Below are 13,896 nucleotides of genomic sequence, written 5' to 3' on the forward strand. Positions count from 1 at the left end.
TGAAGGAGCTTTCATTTGTTTGCGTCGAGGGCCATCCTGGAAGTGCACTCCTGGCTGCCCGACTCTGATCACACTAGCTCTGGCCCAGCCTTTCCTTCAGACGAGGTAGAAGCCAGAGGGGTACAGAGGATGCTCTGCAGGGGATTTAAGCGCGCCATTTCTTTCCTGACCTAGAAGTGCCTACAGCTGCATGCTCTAGGGGGCGATAGAGAGCAATGAACTGAGGATACCTGGTAAGGATTTTTTTTTTTTTTTTTTTTTATTAAGAGCAAGGTGGTGGTGGTCGTGGGTGTTTTCCTTCCTTTATGTCTAGTTTTTTTGGGTTTTTTTTTTTTCATTTTTTTAAAAAATGATTCATGATTTTCCTGCCTCAGTCCTTGAGTTCTGGGATTATAGGTATACGCCGTCATATACACAAGGTATATTTTCAACTTGTGGTATTTTTTGTTGTTTTTTTAAATTTTATTTTAGTTTACTTTTTTATGAGACAAGGTTTCTCTGTGCCCTGGATGTCCTGGAATTGGCTCTGTAGACCAGGCTGGCCCGGAACTCATAGAGATCTGCCTGCCTCTGCCTCCCAAGTGCTGGGATTAGAAGCGTGCCAGCATGCCTGGCCGGAGTTGTGATTTTTTTTTTTAAACTGAAGAAGTTTCAAGTCACTATAATATGAGTCTTATCGATGGATCTAGAAGTGTGAAGCAGTGGAAAGAGTCTTCAAGAGCGACCCAAGAGGGATCAGATTCGATCACTAGCTGTGTACATAGGACATGTTCCTGAATCTCATCAAGTTGGTTCCTCCATCTAAGAAATGAGAACGGAGACACGCATCTCAGAAGACCACTGTAAGGATGAGATGAGATAATAAAGCCCCTTGGAAGAGTTGCTAGCACGTGGCAGAGCCCGTGGTAAATGCTTACTGATGGCCCCGTGCATCCCTGACTGCCATCTACAAAAAAAACACAGAAGGAGGCCGGAGCCGTCGATGTGCTGGACCCTGAGAAGAAAGTGAAAAGGGCTCTGCGCCCTGCTTTAGCGTGATCTCAGTGGATAGTACCAGTGAAGCCTTCCTTCCACGCCTTCAGTGCGTCTTGAAGGATCGGTCTTATTGCCAATGAAGTTGAGCCCGCTGATTAGAACACCCGAATGACCTCTCTGTGTTGGAATGAAATCCCCTATCATTATGATCTGGGCTCTGCTTGTTTCGTTTGGCTGTTTGTGCCAGTTGCTCATAATGTGTTAGTCACTGCAAGATATGAGTCACTGAACGTTAACTTGCCCATCATCCTTCAATACACTCAAAAACGATCTTTCGTTAAACCGCTCCATTCCTATTTTTAAATTATTTTAAATGGTGTGTTCTTTTTCCCTTTAATTTTTGTCACATGTACACGTACATACGATATAGCCTGCTGAGTGCATTTAGTGCTGACCACGTGGTATTGAATGACCAATGAGAGCACTCGTCCCAAGGGAAGATTACTTCTCCTCGAGGCAGTCATTAATGGCCTGCGGCCAGAGATGGGGACTCTGGAGATTTCCATATCCACCCTGGCATGTCAACTGGTGTGGTCACTGTTCAGGCCTTGTTTAGGCAGCCACGTTGTTGAGATTTCCAGAGTGCGGCTTTTCTCTCTTATATTTATTTGTTGAGGCTTTCTTTTCTTTCCTTTTCTTTTCTTTTCTTTTCTTTTCTTTCCTCTTCCCCTCCCTTCCTTTCCTTTCTCCTGTTCTCTCTATTTTCTTCTTCTTCAAAATAGGGTTTCTCTGTGTAGCCCTGGCTGTCCTAGAATTCACCTAGTGAGTTCCAGGCTGTCCTCGAACTCAAAGATCCTCCTGCCTCTGCCTCCCAAGTGCTGGGATTAAAGACGTGTGCCACCACTGCCCGCCTTAGTTGTGGCTTTCTGTAATGGTCTCTGCAGGTTCTCCGACCCAGGTGGTAGCTACTAACCTTTTGCTTGACGTCACCCATTAGACAGTAACCTATCCAAACGATGAAGTCCTACCTGTCTTCTCACCTTCTCACCCTTAGTGTCCAGGAAGGTGTCTGGCTAAGGCCACAGAGCATCTATCCAAGCATCCCTGAAAGTCAGCAGGGCGGGTCTTAGAATTCAGCCTCTTGGAAGGACAATGACGAGTCCACATTCCTTTCAAGAGCTTTGTCTCTCCCCCAAGGCTAAGTTGCTTCCTGCTTGGACAAGCCCCATATCCTCCTCTCAGATTCCCTCTACTGGGGAAGCAGAGTCCACCTCCACCTGTTTCCTCTCCCGCTCCACCTCCATCTCCCCTGGGAAACTTTGACCGGAAGATGAAAAGATAAGATCAGAACTAGGCTGGGCAGGATGCTGGAGCAGTATGAATGGTACGAACCCCGCCTCGGAGGCCTAACACACAGGCCTGGGGTGAGTGAATAGCCCTGTCTCCTAGGGTCGGACAGTAGAAGGTACACTGGCCATGTAAAGAGTGAAACTGACCAATCAGGTCTGCTCCGTTCACCTACTCCCTCCCTCCTACTCCATACTCCCACGAGCAAGACCCAGTAATAGGAAGACCTGGAACGAATGCTCAGTCCCACCTCAGGGTATCCTCAGGGTCCTGGAACCAGTTGCACTCGATGCGTGTGTGCCCTAACCATTCCTCACCACACAGAGGGATGTCCTATTCTCCCTGGAATCTCTGGAGGTGCTGAGGTGCCTGTCCTCATCCCATTCCACTAGAAGGGTCAGCATAGTAACCTGTAATTTAAATCGACAACTCCCATCATCATCATCATCACCACCAGCACCACCATCACCACCACCACCACCACCACCACCACAACCACCATAGTGTGTGTGTGTGTGTGTGTGTGTCTGAGAGAGAGAGACAGAGACAGAGAGAGAGAGAGAGAGAAAGACACAGAGAGAGACAGAGACAGAGAGAGACAGAGACAGAGAGAGATGGGGGTGAGGGTGCACAAGTGACAGGTGAAAGTCAGAGGATAATTTTTGGGGGTCACTTCCCTCCCTCCACTGTGGGTTTCAGAGCTTGACGTCCAACCCTTAGGTTTGTATAGCAAGCGCTTTTATCCACTGAGCCATCTTGCTGACCCTAGGGTTGGTTTGCTTTATCAGTACCCTCCCGGCAAGGTCTGGGGAATCTGGTTTCTTGCTGTTTGTTTTACTCTATCTGCTTCCTTTCCACAAAGAGACTTTCGTCAGGACATAAAGTCTGGTTAAATCGACTCTCGTGCCACTGGCTCAGTCGGCTCAGTTTTGGCAGCCGTCGTCTTGTCCCCATCTTGTCCCTGTCTTGTCCCCGTCTGGTCCCTGTCTGGTCCCTGTCTGGTCCCCAGTGGCCTCTCCAGGATTAGTACTTTGACCATGAAGCTCCCTGAGCTTTCCAAGTCAAATGTGGCTTCTCTGGCATTCTTCTTTCCCAACAGAGCAATCCCAGAGAAGATCCGAAGGTTTTAGTGCACTGCAAACCTTCCCTCAATCCTTTCCTGTGGCATGTGGGGTTGGTTTGACCAGTTTTCCATGGTCTATACACGGCTGAGTGCCCCTGGTCTTTATTCTTCCGGATCTGGTGGACTTATTGGTACTGTTCATTAGATGCGTTCTGTATTTACAAACTGTAAATGCTGAATTTGGTCCATTTTACAATGGCCAAGCAGTCATTATAATGGTCATTTTTACAACTTACCGTTGTAAAATTGGCACCAACACTGTCCGTCCATCCATCCATCCATCCATCCTCCCCCGCCCTCACAATCATGCACGTGGTGGTAAGATCCAGGCTGTGGAAATTAATTTAGCTAAGCAATTTTTGCTGTAACCACCACCAATAATTAGCTGTAATTTTCTAAATACAGCTTCCATTTTTCTGCAGATTGCTAAGGCTCACTTCACACACTCAGCCTCCCAAGGTCATGAGATACCTCTGTGGATTGCTGAGTCCTCATGGCTAGAACTTTCCCAGTAGTTCCTCTGCGGAGCTTCACCGAGCTGTCACACTGGTTCCTTCCTAGGAATTGGACCGAATACCTTCTCCCTGACTCTCCAGTCACTGTCCTTCATAATTCACTTGTTCTTGTCACTGCTCAGATCCAAAGAGGCTAAAGCAGAACTCTCTAAATTAGGCTTGTAGCACACGTGCACAGGGATGGAGACTTCTCACTTCTTTCTGTTTATTTTTTTTATTTTGTTTGTTCGTTTGCTCACCAGACATCATGTATCCCAGCCCTGCCTCAAACCTTCCGTGTAGCTAAAGATGACCAAAGCTTCTAATCCTCCTGCCTCCACCACTCAAGTGCTGGGATTGGAGGTGCGCACCACCATGCCTGGTTTGGGCAGAGCTGGGGATCGAGCCCAGGGCTTCGTGCGTGCCTGACAAGCACTGTCAGTGAGCTGTGTCCCCACCCCAGAGGGAAAGTTTAATTTAACATATTGGAGACAGTATCACCCAAAAGTAAAGATCTGAATGTTGGGAACAGACTGGAAAAAAGGCAAGACGTTAACAGGAAGACCATGACAATCCGGGTGAGAAAGATGTGGGCTAAGGCCTCCCCAGGACCATCCAGGTGAGGAGGGTCAGGGCTAAGGATCCCCGGATACAGCAAACCTGGTGGTTATAAACATAGACTACTCTCTTACAGTCATGATCCAATTCTTCTAGACAGGAGCTGTGTGTGCTGTGTTCCCAGCTCCTGACCTCCTCCAGACCATTCTTTACGTTTCCTCTTTAACATCCGATTCCTCTCGACCTCTCTCTTAGAAGGACACTTGTTTCTGATGTTATGGCCACCCAGACTGACCAGAATGATCTCAAGATTAATTCCATTAGTTTAATCATGTAAGACAACAGTCACAAGTCCCAGTACTTTGGACTTGGGTATTTGGGGGCAGGGAGGGTGTGAATGAGAACTGAGCAGAGTCGTATATGGTTGTGTTTTGTTTTATTGTTTTTAGACAGGGTCTCGTGTAAGTCTGGCGGGCTTTGAACTATTTCTTGATCTTCCTACCTCCGCCTCCCAGTGCAGGGATTACACGCATGCTCCGCCAAGCCTGGCTCATACATTTGTTTTGAAGACAGAATTAATTGGATTTCCTTGTAGGCTAAATATAAGATATGAGAGAAAGGGAAGAAACAAGGAAAATGCCAAGGCTTTCCCTGGGTACAATTATAAGAGAAAAAGGCCGTAGGGAAACACTTCTCTGGGGGCAGAGGGAGTCTGTATTGTGCACTTCTCTATTGCCTTGATTAAACACCATGACCAGGACAAGTTACAGACAAAAGAGTTTATATGGGCTTGCAGGTCTAGAGGGTTAGAGTCCATGACTGAAGAACAGGGGCAGTCTGCACAGTGGGAGGAACAGCAAGCTCACATCTTGAACAGGAAGCAGAGAAAGTGCCCTGGGAATGATTGGAGGCCTTTGAAACCTCAGAGCCCACCCCCAGTGACATACTTCCTCCAGGAGGCCACACCTCCTAAACCTATCCAAGCAGCCCCACCCACCGCGGACCAACACCGAGCCTCTGAGGTCCAAGTCTCATTCAAACTCCCAAAGAGCCTCTTTCCAATAACGGATCCAGAGACTCATGAGGATATTAAGATAGAAATATAACCTATGCTGGAAATACTGACTCAAGAGCCTGTATATTAATGTGTGTCTCTATATTAGCTTTGAAATGGAATGAAACAGGGGTATGAATATAGGTCCAAGGACAGGGAAGCCTGGTGGAGTCTGCTGTGTGGAGGTCAGAGAGGACTGAGAGTCAGCATAGAGGCCAAAAGGAACATCTACAGTGGAAGGAGAACCAGAAGATATGGGGTCTACCTGGGGACCTAAGACAGAGAGGTACGGAGGGCAGACAACTAAACTCTACAGGGCAGACAGCTCTCCACCCGACACCTTAGTCTGCCCACACACTCTGGCATGAAAACCCACCACCAAGACCAGCAGAGATTATCTCTAGTGTCTGACGGAAGCCAGGAAGAGTGGCTGCTAGTCTGCAGGTCTCTCAGGCTCTTCTCAACCCATCTGTGGTCCCCAGGGGCAAATCCATCACCGGTTATTAGAGAGGAGGAGTTTCTCCAGCAGCAAGGGCTCCATCTGCCTGCCTGCCTCCCACCGAGCTTTGGCACGGTTCTGGATTGGGTGTCAGATCATTTGATCCTGAGGAGAAAGCGGCAAGCATCGGCACTCATCACCCAAAGAGCAGTTCCCTCAGGGGCGCCTATTGCCATTCGGAGCCATTCCGTTCACGCTTTAGACTAGAACATCCGCTCTGAACGGCCCCCTTACCACACACATCAAACAGAGAGCGGCTATCAAATGTGCATTATCTGGCAGTTAGAGCCAAGCATTGGGAAGCGGGCCCGCCATTACTTACCAGGATATCCTAAAACATCTACCGGAACAGACAGTTTAGGAATCTCTGTGGGCTCCTACTTCAGTGAATTCTCATTTTCTCCTTCCCTTATCTTCCCTGGCATGCCCACTTTTCCAGTTCTAACTCCATATTTGACTGAGTCCATATCATGAACTCAGTTGCACACTGGAATCACCCAGGGAGTTGTTTTTTAAGCACCACTGTCTGGGTCTCATCCCGAGACATTCTAGTTTAATTGATCTTGGGTATCCGGTACATGTTTGGAATTTTTAAAGTTCCTTGGGTAATTCTTTTTTGTTGTTGTTTTTTTATTTTAAAGCTGCATGTGTTTACTTGTTTGTTTTGACTTGTGTGTTTTCTGTGTGAATGTGTGTGCACTTGCACGCATGCACCACAGTTCACGTGTGGATGTCAGAGAGCAACTTGCAGTCATTGGTCCTCTCCTACTGTGTGGGTCCAAGAGAATTGGACTCAGATTTCCAGGCTTGGTGGCAAGTGCCTTTGCCCACTGAGCCATCTTGGTGTCCTACCTCATCAGGCAACTCTAGTGTGTAGGCAAGTGTGGAATCAGTTACTGAGCAGTGAGCCCAGTGCACGGTCTAAGAGCTGACGCGAGGAGCTGGGTCTCTGCAGATTCCTGCCTTGCCTCTCCTGAACATTCCCAGGATGATAGGACAGAGGCCTTGAACTGAACTTAATGTGGACCCCACCTCCATAAAACACGCTGTATGCTGCTCCAAATCCATAAAGCATGACCAGGTAGAGGCTCTGATACTCTCTGTTTAGCTTGTAGTCTCTCTCCCGCTTGGGTGCTCAAGGCCAATCTTTTATTTCAGCAACATCAGAGTCCTGACTACATTTTTGTTTTGTTTTGTTTTTGTTTTTGGAGACAGGGTTTCTCTGTGTAACCACCCTGGCTGTCCTGGAACTTGCTTTGTAGACCAGGCTGGCCCTGAACTCACAGAGATCCATCTGTATCTGCCTCCCAAGTGCTGGGAGCAAAGGCGTGTGCTACCACGCCCAGCCCTAGTTGCAATTTTATGTTAAGCAGTTGTTACACAATAGTTAAAGCAGAGTAAACACCCAAGGATATGTCTCTCTCTCTCTCTCTCTCTCTCTCTCTCTCTCTCTCTCTCTCTCTCTCTCTCTCACACACACACACACACACACACACACAGAGAGAGAGAGAGAGAGAGAGAGAGAGAGAGAGAGAGAGAGGGGCATTCTAACAGTGTGAAACTTTCTGGTAGAGAAGAATGGACTACAGTTCTTCATCGTTTCTGCTTTTGTGAAACTAGTTTTAAGAATTATGGGAGGGAAATTCCGAGTCCTTTACCCCTAAAGCCGATCTTGCTCAATGAGTTGAACTGCTTACAAGCAACGTCCCTCCTCCTGTGAGACCTGGAACTGGCAGGATTGAACCCTGCTGCCCAGTGCTGTGAATTTCAAGCTCCTGGAAATGAATATCAGCACATTTCTAGAAGGCGATTTGGTAATGTGTCTCAAGAGCTTGAAATACCTCCTCATCCTTTTGTCCAATTATGTTACTTCTCATCCTGAGGAAATAATTAGAGATGTGATAAAAGATTTTTGTATAAAGATAGCCATTAAAATGTTATGGTCAAAAATCAGGTTGCAAAAACTCAGAAGTAACTATAAATGCTCCATATTACACGACTAGGAGAAGATATAGAAAAGGTAAAACCCCATGTGACCACCCGATTTTTATTTATCTATTTAGTGTGGGAGAGCATGGCATGGAGGTCAAGTTGCAGGAGCTGGTTCTCCCTCCACCATATGGGTTCCAGGCACTAAATTCGGGTCAAGCCTGACCACAAGGGCTTTTACCTGCTAAGCCGTGTGGCTAGCTCCCAACTCCTCTCCATGATGTGGAGGAGGTTTGCAATATAATGTGAAGTGAAAATAATGTAAGTTGGGGCTGGGCAGATGACACAGTAGTTAAGTGTGCACGGCTGTTACAGAGGACCTGAGTGTGATTCTTGGCACTCATACCAGGCTGCTCACAACTGTCTGTACGTCCAGCTCCAGGGGCATTGCTTCTGACCTTCATGGTCACCTGCGCTCAAGAATGTGCACGTGCATGCACACAAGCACACACACACACACACACACGCACACACACACAAAGTGGGGGAGACAAACACACACACACACACACACACACACACACACACACACACACACACAGACACACACACACACACACACACACACACACACACACACACACACACACAGACACACACACACACACAGACACACACACACACACACACACGCACACACGCACACACACACAAAGTGGGGGAGACACATAAAGAAACATACATACACATACACACATACACACAGACTGAGAGAGAAACACATACACACACACACACACACACGAAGCAGGGGAGACACATACAGAGAAACGCACACATACACACACAGAGTTTAAAAACAAAATAAAACTCAAAACAAGAAGAGAATGCAAGTAATTACTACTTAAGCAATTGATTTTTAATTCTTACTGTTTGCAGTGTTTGAGGCAGGAACCAGGGCCTCGTGTGTGCAGGGAAGCGCTCTCCCATTGAGCTACGACTTCATGCCTACTTTGTGGTTGAGGGAAATGGTGGCTCTACACAGCTATTCATGGACCCGAAAGCGCTGGGAGATGCAGAAGGGTCAACTGTGGCTACTGGATAGTGTGGCTGAGATTGATTCCTAATTTTTTCTGTATTTTCCAAGCTTGTCTTTTGTTTGTGATTAGAAAAAAAGAAAGCAAAGAGCTGGTGTGGTGTCTCATATCTGTCACTTCAGCATCTGGAAGGCTAAGACCGGGCGATGGCAAGTTTGAGGCTCGCCTAGGCTATATATCAAGATCCTTTCTCAGCGATGCTCCCCCAAATATTTCTTTGTTTGTTTTTAATTAAAGGATTTTATTTCTTATAATGAATCAAGCTTCTACCAGAGGTTGACCTCAGAAGTGACCCCCGTGTAAATTAGCCAGCACCCTCATCACTACCTGTACACATAGGGATTCATTCTGAGTGTGTCCCTGCTTGTGGCTACCCTGGAGTCCCACAGCATATGGGTGAGCCATATGAAAGAGGGGAGAAAAGCAGTCTCCCTCATGCTGTCCTGCTGAGGGTTGAGGTAAAGGTGCTGGACAGTGGAATCGGTTTCACCCGTGATTGTATTTACTGGCTACCCCTGTTCTTCTGCAACATTATAAACTCAAAGGAGAGCTTTGAGGATTAGAGAGGTCTTGTTCAGACATGCAAGAGAGTGTTCATTCACTCTGGAAGTATTTCTTAAACGTCTTCTGTGGCAGACAAAGTTCTCACTCTTTCTACCAGGACTGTTGTCAGTAGTTCAGGCTGCTGACTGATGGAGCTGAGAAGGTAAATTGGAAACTAACGTTCCGAGTTCCTTGCAAAGCAACAGAATGTCACTCCACTCTGCTGTGGTCACTTGGTTGGAAGTTGGGGTGACAGCTTTCACCAAAGTTGTTTCTCTCTCTTCTTCCCCTCCCCCTCCCTCTCTTCAGATGGAAGTGATTGTTGGGGATTTTGGGATCGTGGTGGTGCCCCGGGATGCAGCGGACACAGACCGAATCATGAATCACTCCTCAATACTCCGCAAATACAAAGTGAGTCCTCCACCCCCTGCTGGTACAGCCCTGTGATACTGCCCTTTTCTGAAAGTTCTGGGGGACCGGAAGACTAAGGGAGCAAGAGTATCCCCTGAGAGGGATTGGTGACCTGATTCTTTCTACTCTGTTTCCAGAACAACATCATGGTAGTGAAGGATGACATCAACCATCCCATGTCTGTAGTCAGCTCCACCAAAAGCAGGTATGGCCGGCAAATGGTCAGGGACCTTTTGGTGAAACTAGTTTTAAATTTTCCGTGGCTTTCCTCAGGCAGTCTTAGTTACATTCATATTGCTCTGATAAGACACCATGACAAGGCAACTAATAGAAGAAAACGTTTCCTTGAGCTTCAAGTTTCAGATGAGGAGACCATCCTGGTGGGGAGCATAGTAGCAGGCAGGCAGGTAGGTGTACGCTGCTGGGGCAATTGGTAAGAGCTTTAGACACAGCCATGAGGCAGAGAGACTTTAAAGCCTACCCCAAGTGCCACACTTCCTCCAACAAGGCCATGCCCCCTAATCCTTTCTAAACAGTTCTACCAATTGGGGACCAAGTATTCACACATATGAGCTTATGGAACAATTCTTACTCAAACCACCACACAACCCTTAGATTCAAGTGGACACTCACTGCCCAGAATTCACTCTCCTTTTTGGACTTCAGGTATTTGTACCTATTTCCCTTTTTTGTTTTGCTTTGTTTTGTTTTCAAGACAGGGTTTCTCTATGTGGCCTTTGGCTATTGTGGAACTTACTCTGTAGACCAGGCTAGCCTTGAAATCAGAGATGCACCTGCCTCTGCTTTCTGAATGATGGGATTAAAGGTGTGCACCACCACTGCCTGGAAATGCCCTGTGAAATAGTGAGACAGATAGGACTTAGAGGTCTGGAAGTATACACTGAGGGCCATGAGCACACATGTCAGGGGAAACGAGATGGCTCAGATGGTGAAGAGACCCTTGCTGGCAAGCCTAAGGCCTGAGTTCAATCCCCAGATCATGCCTGGTAGAAGGAGAGACCTACGCTTGCACTGGGGAATACACAGTCTCTCTCATACGCCCATGCTAATTAATTAATTTAAAAAATCCAGAAGAACACACAGAGTCAAATATTGAAGAGAAAGCAGCGATCAAAAGCACGCCGAGCTTACTAGTATTTACGTGAAGGCCTAGGAACAGTTAGAAGCCCCCAGGAGGGATGCCCAGGAACAAAGAAAGAAGAGTCCAAAGGCGGAGAGCCTTGGCATCTAGTCACATGACTCAGAGAAGTCAATGAACCAAGGGCTTAAAACATCTACCGGGGTTCTCCCCTTGGAAGACAGTTATGGAGACGATCACAAGAGTAGCAGCCTCTGGGAGGCTAGGGCAGTGGGCAATGAAGGGGCAGAGCTCTGACTCCAACATGGCCGCTCCTTCATCTCCAGGCCATACAAACCCCCGTGTCCCAATTTGGACAACTGGACCAAGATTTTTTTGGTTGGACTCAGATTCTGCTTCTCCACCAACTCTGATGAAGTTTGTCTGGAGACTTTTCAGAAAGCTTTGTTGTAGAGGGAGACACAACAGGAGGCACCTTCAATGGGAAAGGCGGGGGCTTGCATTAAAGGTAGAGAGCCAGTCACCATGCTGGGCTCCATATCTTGAGGCTGTTGTATAAGAAATGAGCAGAAAGCAAAAGGCCAGAGGAAAATACTATGCAGGAATCGATTTGTCCCTGAAATCTTTCACCTGCTGCTGTCTCTCCACGGGCTCATAGCCAAGTGCTCCCGTAGGGAAAAGGTGAACTCAAGTCTAAGAATTCTCTAGGAGACCAATTTTCATGAGACCAGTGTGCAGAGCAACCCAAAGGGAAGCCAAAATGTCATCCTATGCTTAGACAGTGACTCATTTAATCCTTTAATTGGAGGTAACTGGCTTAAATGTTACTGTCTTAGGGTTTTACTGCAGTAAACAGACACCATGGCCAAGACAACTCTTATAAGGACAACATTTAATTGGGGCTGGCTTACAGGTTCGGAGGTTCCGTCCATTATCATCAAGGCAAGGGCATGGCAGTGTCCAGGCAGGCATAGTGCAGGAAGAACTGAGAGTTCTACATCTTCTGAAGGCTGCTAGTGGAAGACTGACTTCCAGGCACCTAGAAGTGACACACCTCCTTCCACAGGGCCACACCTTCTAATAGTGCCTCTCCCTGGACCAAGCATACACAAACCATCACATTTACCTTAATTGTACCGAAGAAAACACTAAAGGGGCTTAACTAAGTTGCCCGATGGGCTGATAAAATGGCTCTGTAGTAAAGAAGCTTGTCCTGAAGGCTGAAGACCTGAGTTCAGTCCCCAGGACCCACCTAGTAAAGGACCAAACTGAGGTCCACACATTGCCCTCTGGTCTCCACACAAATGCTACAACACACAAGAACACATGAAGTAAATAAGTGTGTAAAGATACTTTCTGATGATAGTAATTATTCATGCAAGGTCTCTCAGCTACTCAGTGGCAGGTCAGGATGAAGGTGTCATGGGATTGGGGGTTGAGGGGACAGCGAGGGGATGTAGATCTCATCAATACTGTTCACTCAACCCAGGCAAAGGCTGCTGGTAGGATGATGGGGAGCATCTGTGGACCCTTTCCTAGAAGGCAGAGGGCAGACCAGGGCTCTGGTCTTTAGGGGGCATGGATGTCCACCTGATTGTTGTTTCTTCTTCTACAGGCTGGCCCTGCAGCATGGGGATGGCCACGTCGTGGATTACCTGTCCCAGCCAGTCATCGACTACATCCTCAAGAGTCAGCTGTACATCAATGCCTCGGGCTAGCAGATACCCAGCTCTCTGCTCTACTCTCCCCTTGTCCTCTGCCAACACACTGGCCCCCTCCAGTCACTGTCAGACCCCGGTTTCTCTCCTGCCTCTCTGTTTCTCTGTGTTCATCTTGACTGTTCTCCCCACTGGCTGACTTAAACCCCACAGTGTGGAGGGCCTGCGAAGAACCGTGGCTTTCCCCATTCCACAGTCATCTTTGGACAAACTTTCCTCTAGTCTCTGGGTTGGGGGGTGGGTAAGGGAACAGGGTGGGATGTGGGGAAAGTGCAGCCCTTAGAGATGTACTGGTGTCCATATCCCAGCATGCTCTAGAGAGGCAGCTCTGGGACCCATCCTCCCAGCATGCTCTGGGGTCGTGGCTCAGGCTCTTGCCTTCCCAGCATGCCCTTTACCACAAAGGGCTATTTTTTTTCTTTTTCTTTGTCCACTTCTTGTAGAACTTGGATGAAGAGTGTGTGTGTGTGTGTGTGTGTGTGTGTGTGTGTGTGTGTGTGTGTGTGTGTGTGTGTTTGTAGTCTTGATGCTCTCCTGTGGTTTACTTCCCTTCTGATAGGACACTATAGCCAGTCTCAGCACTTGTAAGTGTGTGAGGGCCACATCCAGGAAAGAAGGCAGAGCCTCTCTGCTTCTCAACACACACACACACACACACACACACACACACACACACACACATACACACACACACACACACACACACACATACAGACACACACAGACACATACAGACACACACAGACACACATATAGACAGACACACACAGAGACACATACAGACACACATACAGACACACACACACACACACACACACACACACACACACACAGACACACACAGACACACACACACACACACACACACACACACACACACAGACACACACACACACACATACAGACACACACAGACACACACACACACATACACACACACACACACACACACACAGACACACACACACACACATACACACACACACACACACACAGACACACACACACACACACACACACACAGACAGACACACACACACACACACACA

The 13,896-nt window shown here is 47.6% G+C and overlaps 1 protein-coding gene across 1 annotated transcript in view; it reads left to right on the top strand.

Annotated features, from left to right (window-relative positions):
• Nmnat2 (nicotinamide nucleotide adenylyltransferase 2) overlaps positions 1–13,043 on the top strand; it is a 174,123-nt gene extending 161,080 nt beyond the window's left edge. The window contains exons 9-11 of the mRNA XM_032915730.1: positions 9,929–10,030; positions 10,168–10,235; positions 12,745–13,043. Of these exons, the coding sequence (XP_032771621.1) occupies positions 9,929–10,030; positions 10,168–10,235; positions 12,745–12,847 (273 nt within the window). The 3' untranslated portion in view covers positions 12,848–13,043. The remainder of the gene's footprint in view (positions 1–9,928; positions 10,031–10,167; positions 10,236–12,744) is intronic.
• The last annotated feature ends 853 nt before the right edge of the window (positions 13,044–13,896 follow it).

This window comes from Rattus rattus, chromosome 10 (assembly GCF_011064425.1).
Source record: "Rattus rattus isolate New Zealand chromosome 10, Rrattus_CSIRO_v1, whole genome shotgun sequence".
In the NCBI taxonomy this organism is placed as follows: Eukaryota; Metazoa; Chordata; class Mammalia; order Rodentia; family Muridae; genus Rattus; species Rattus rattus.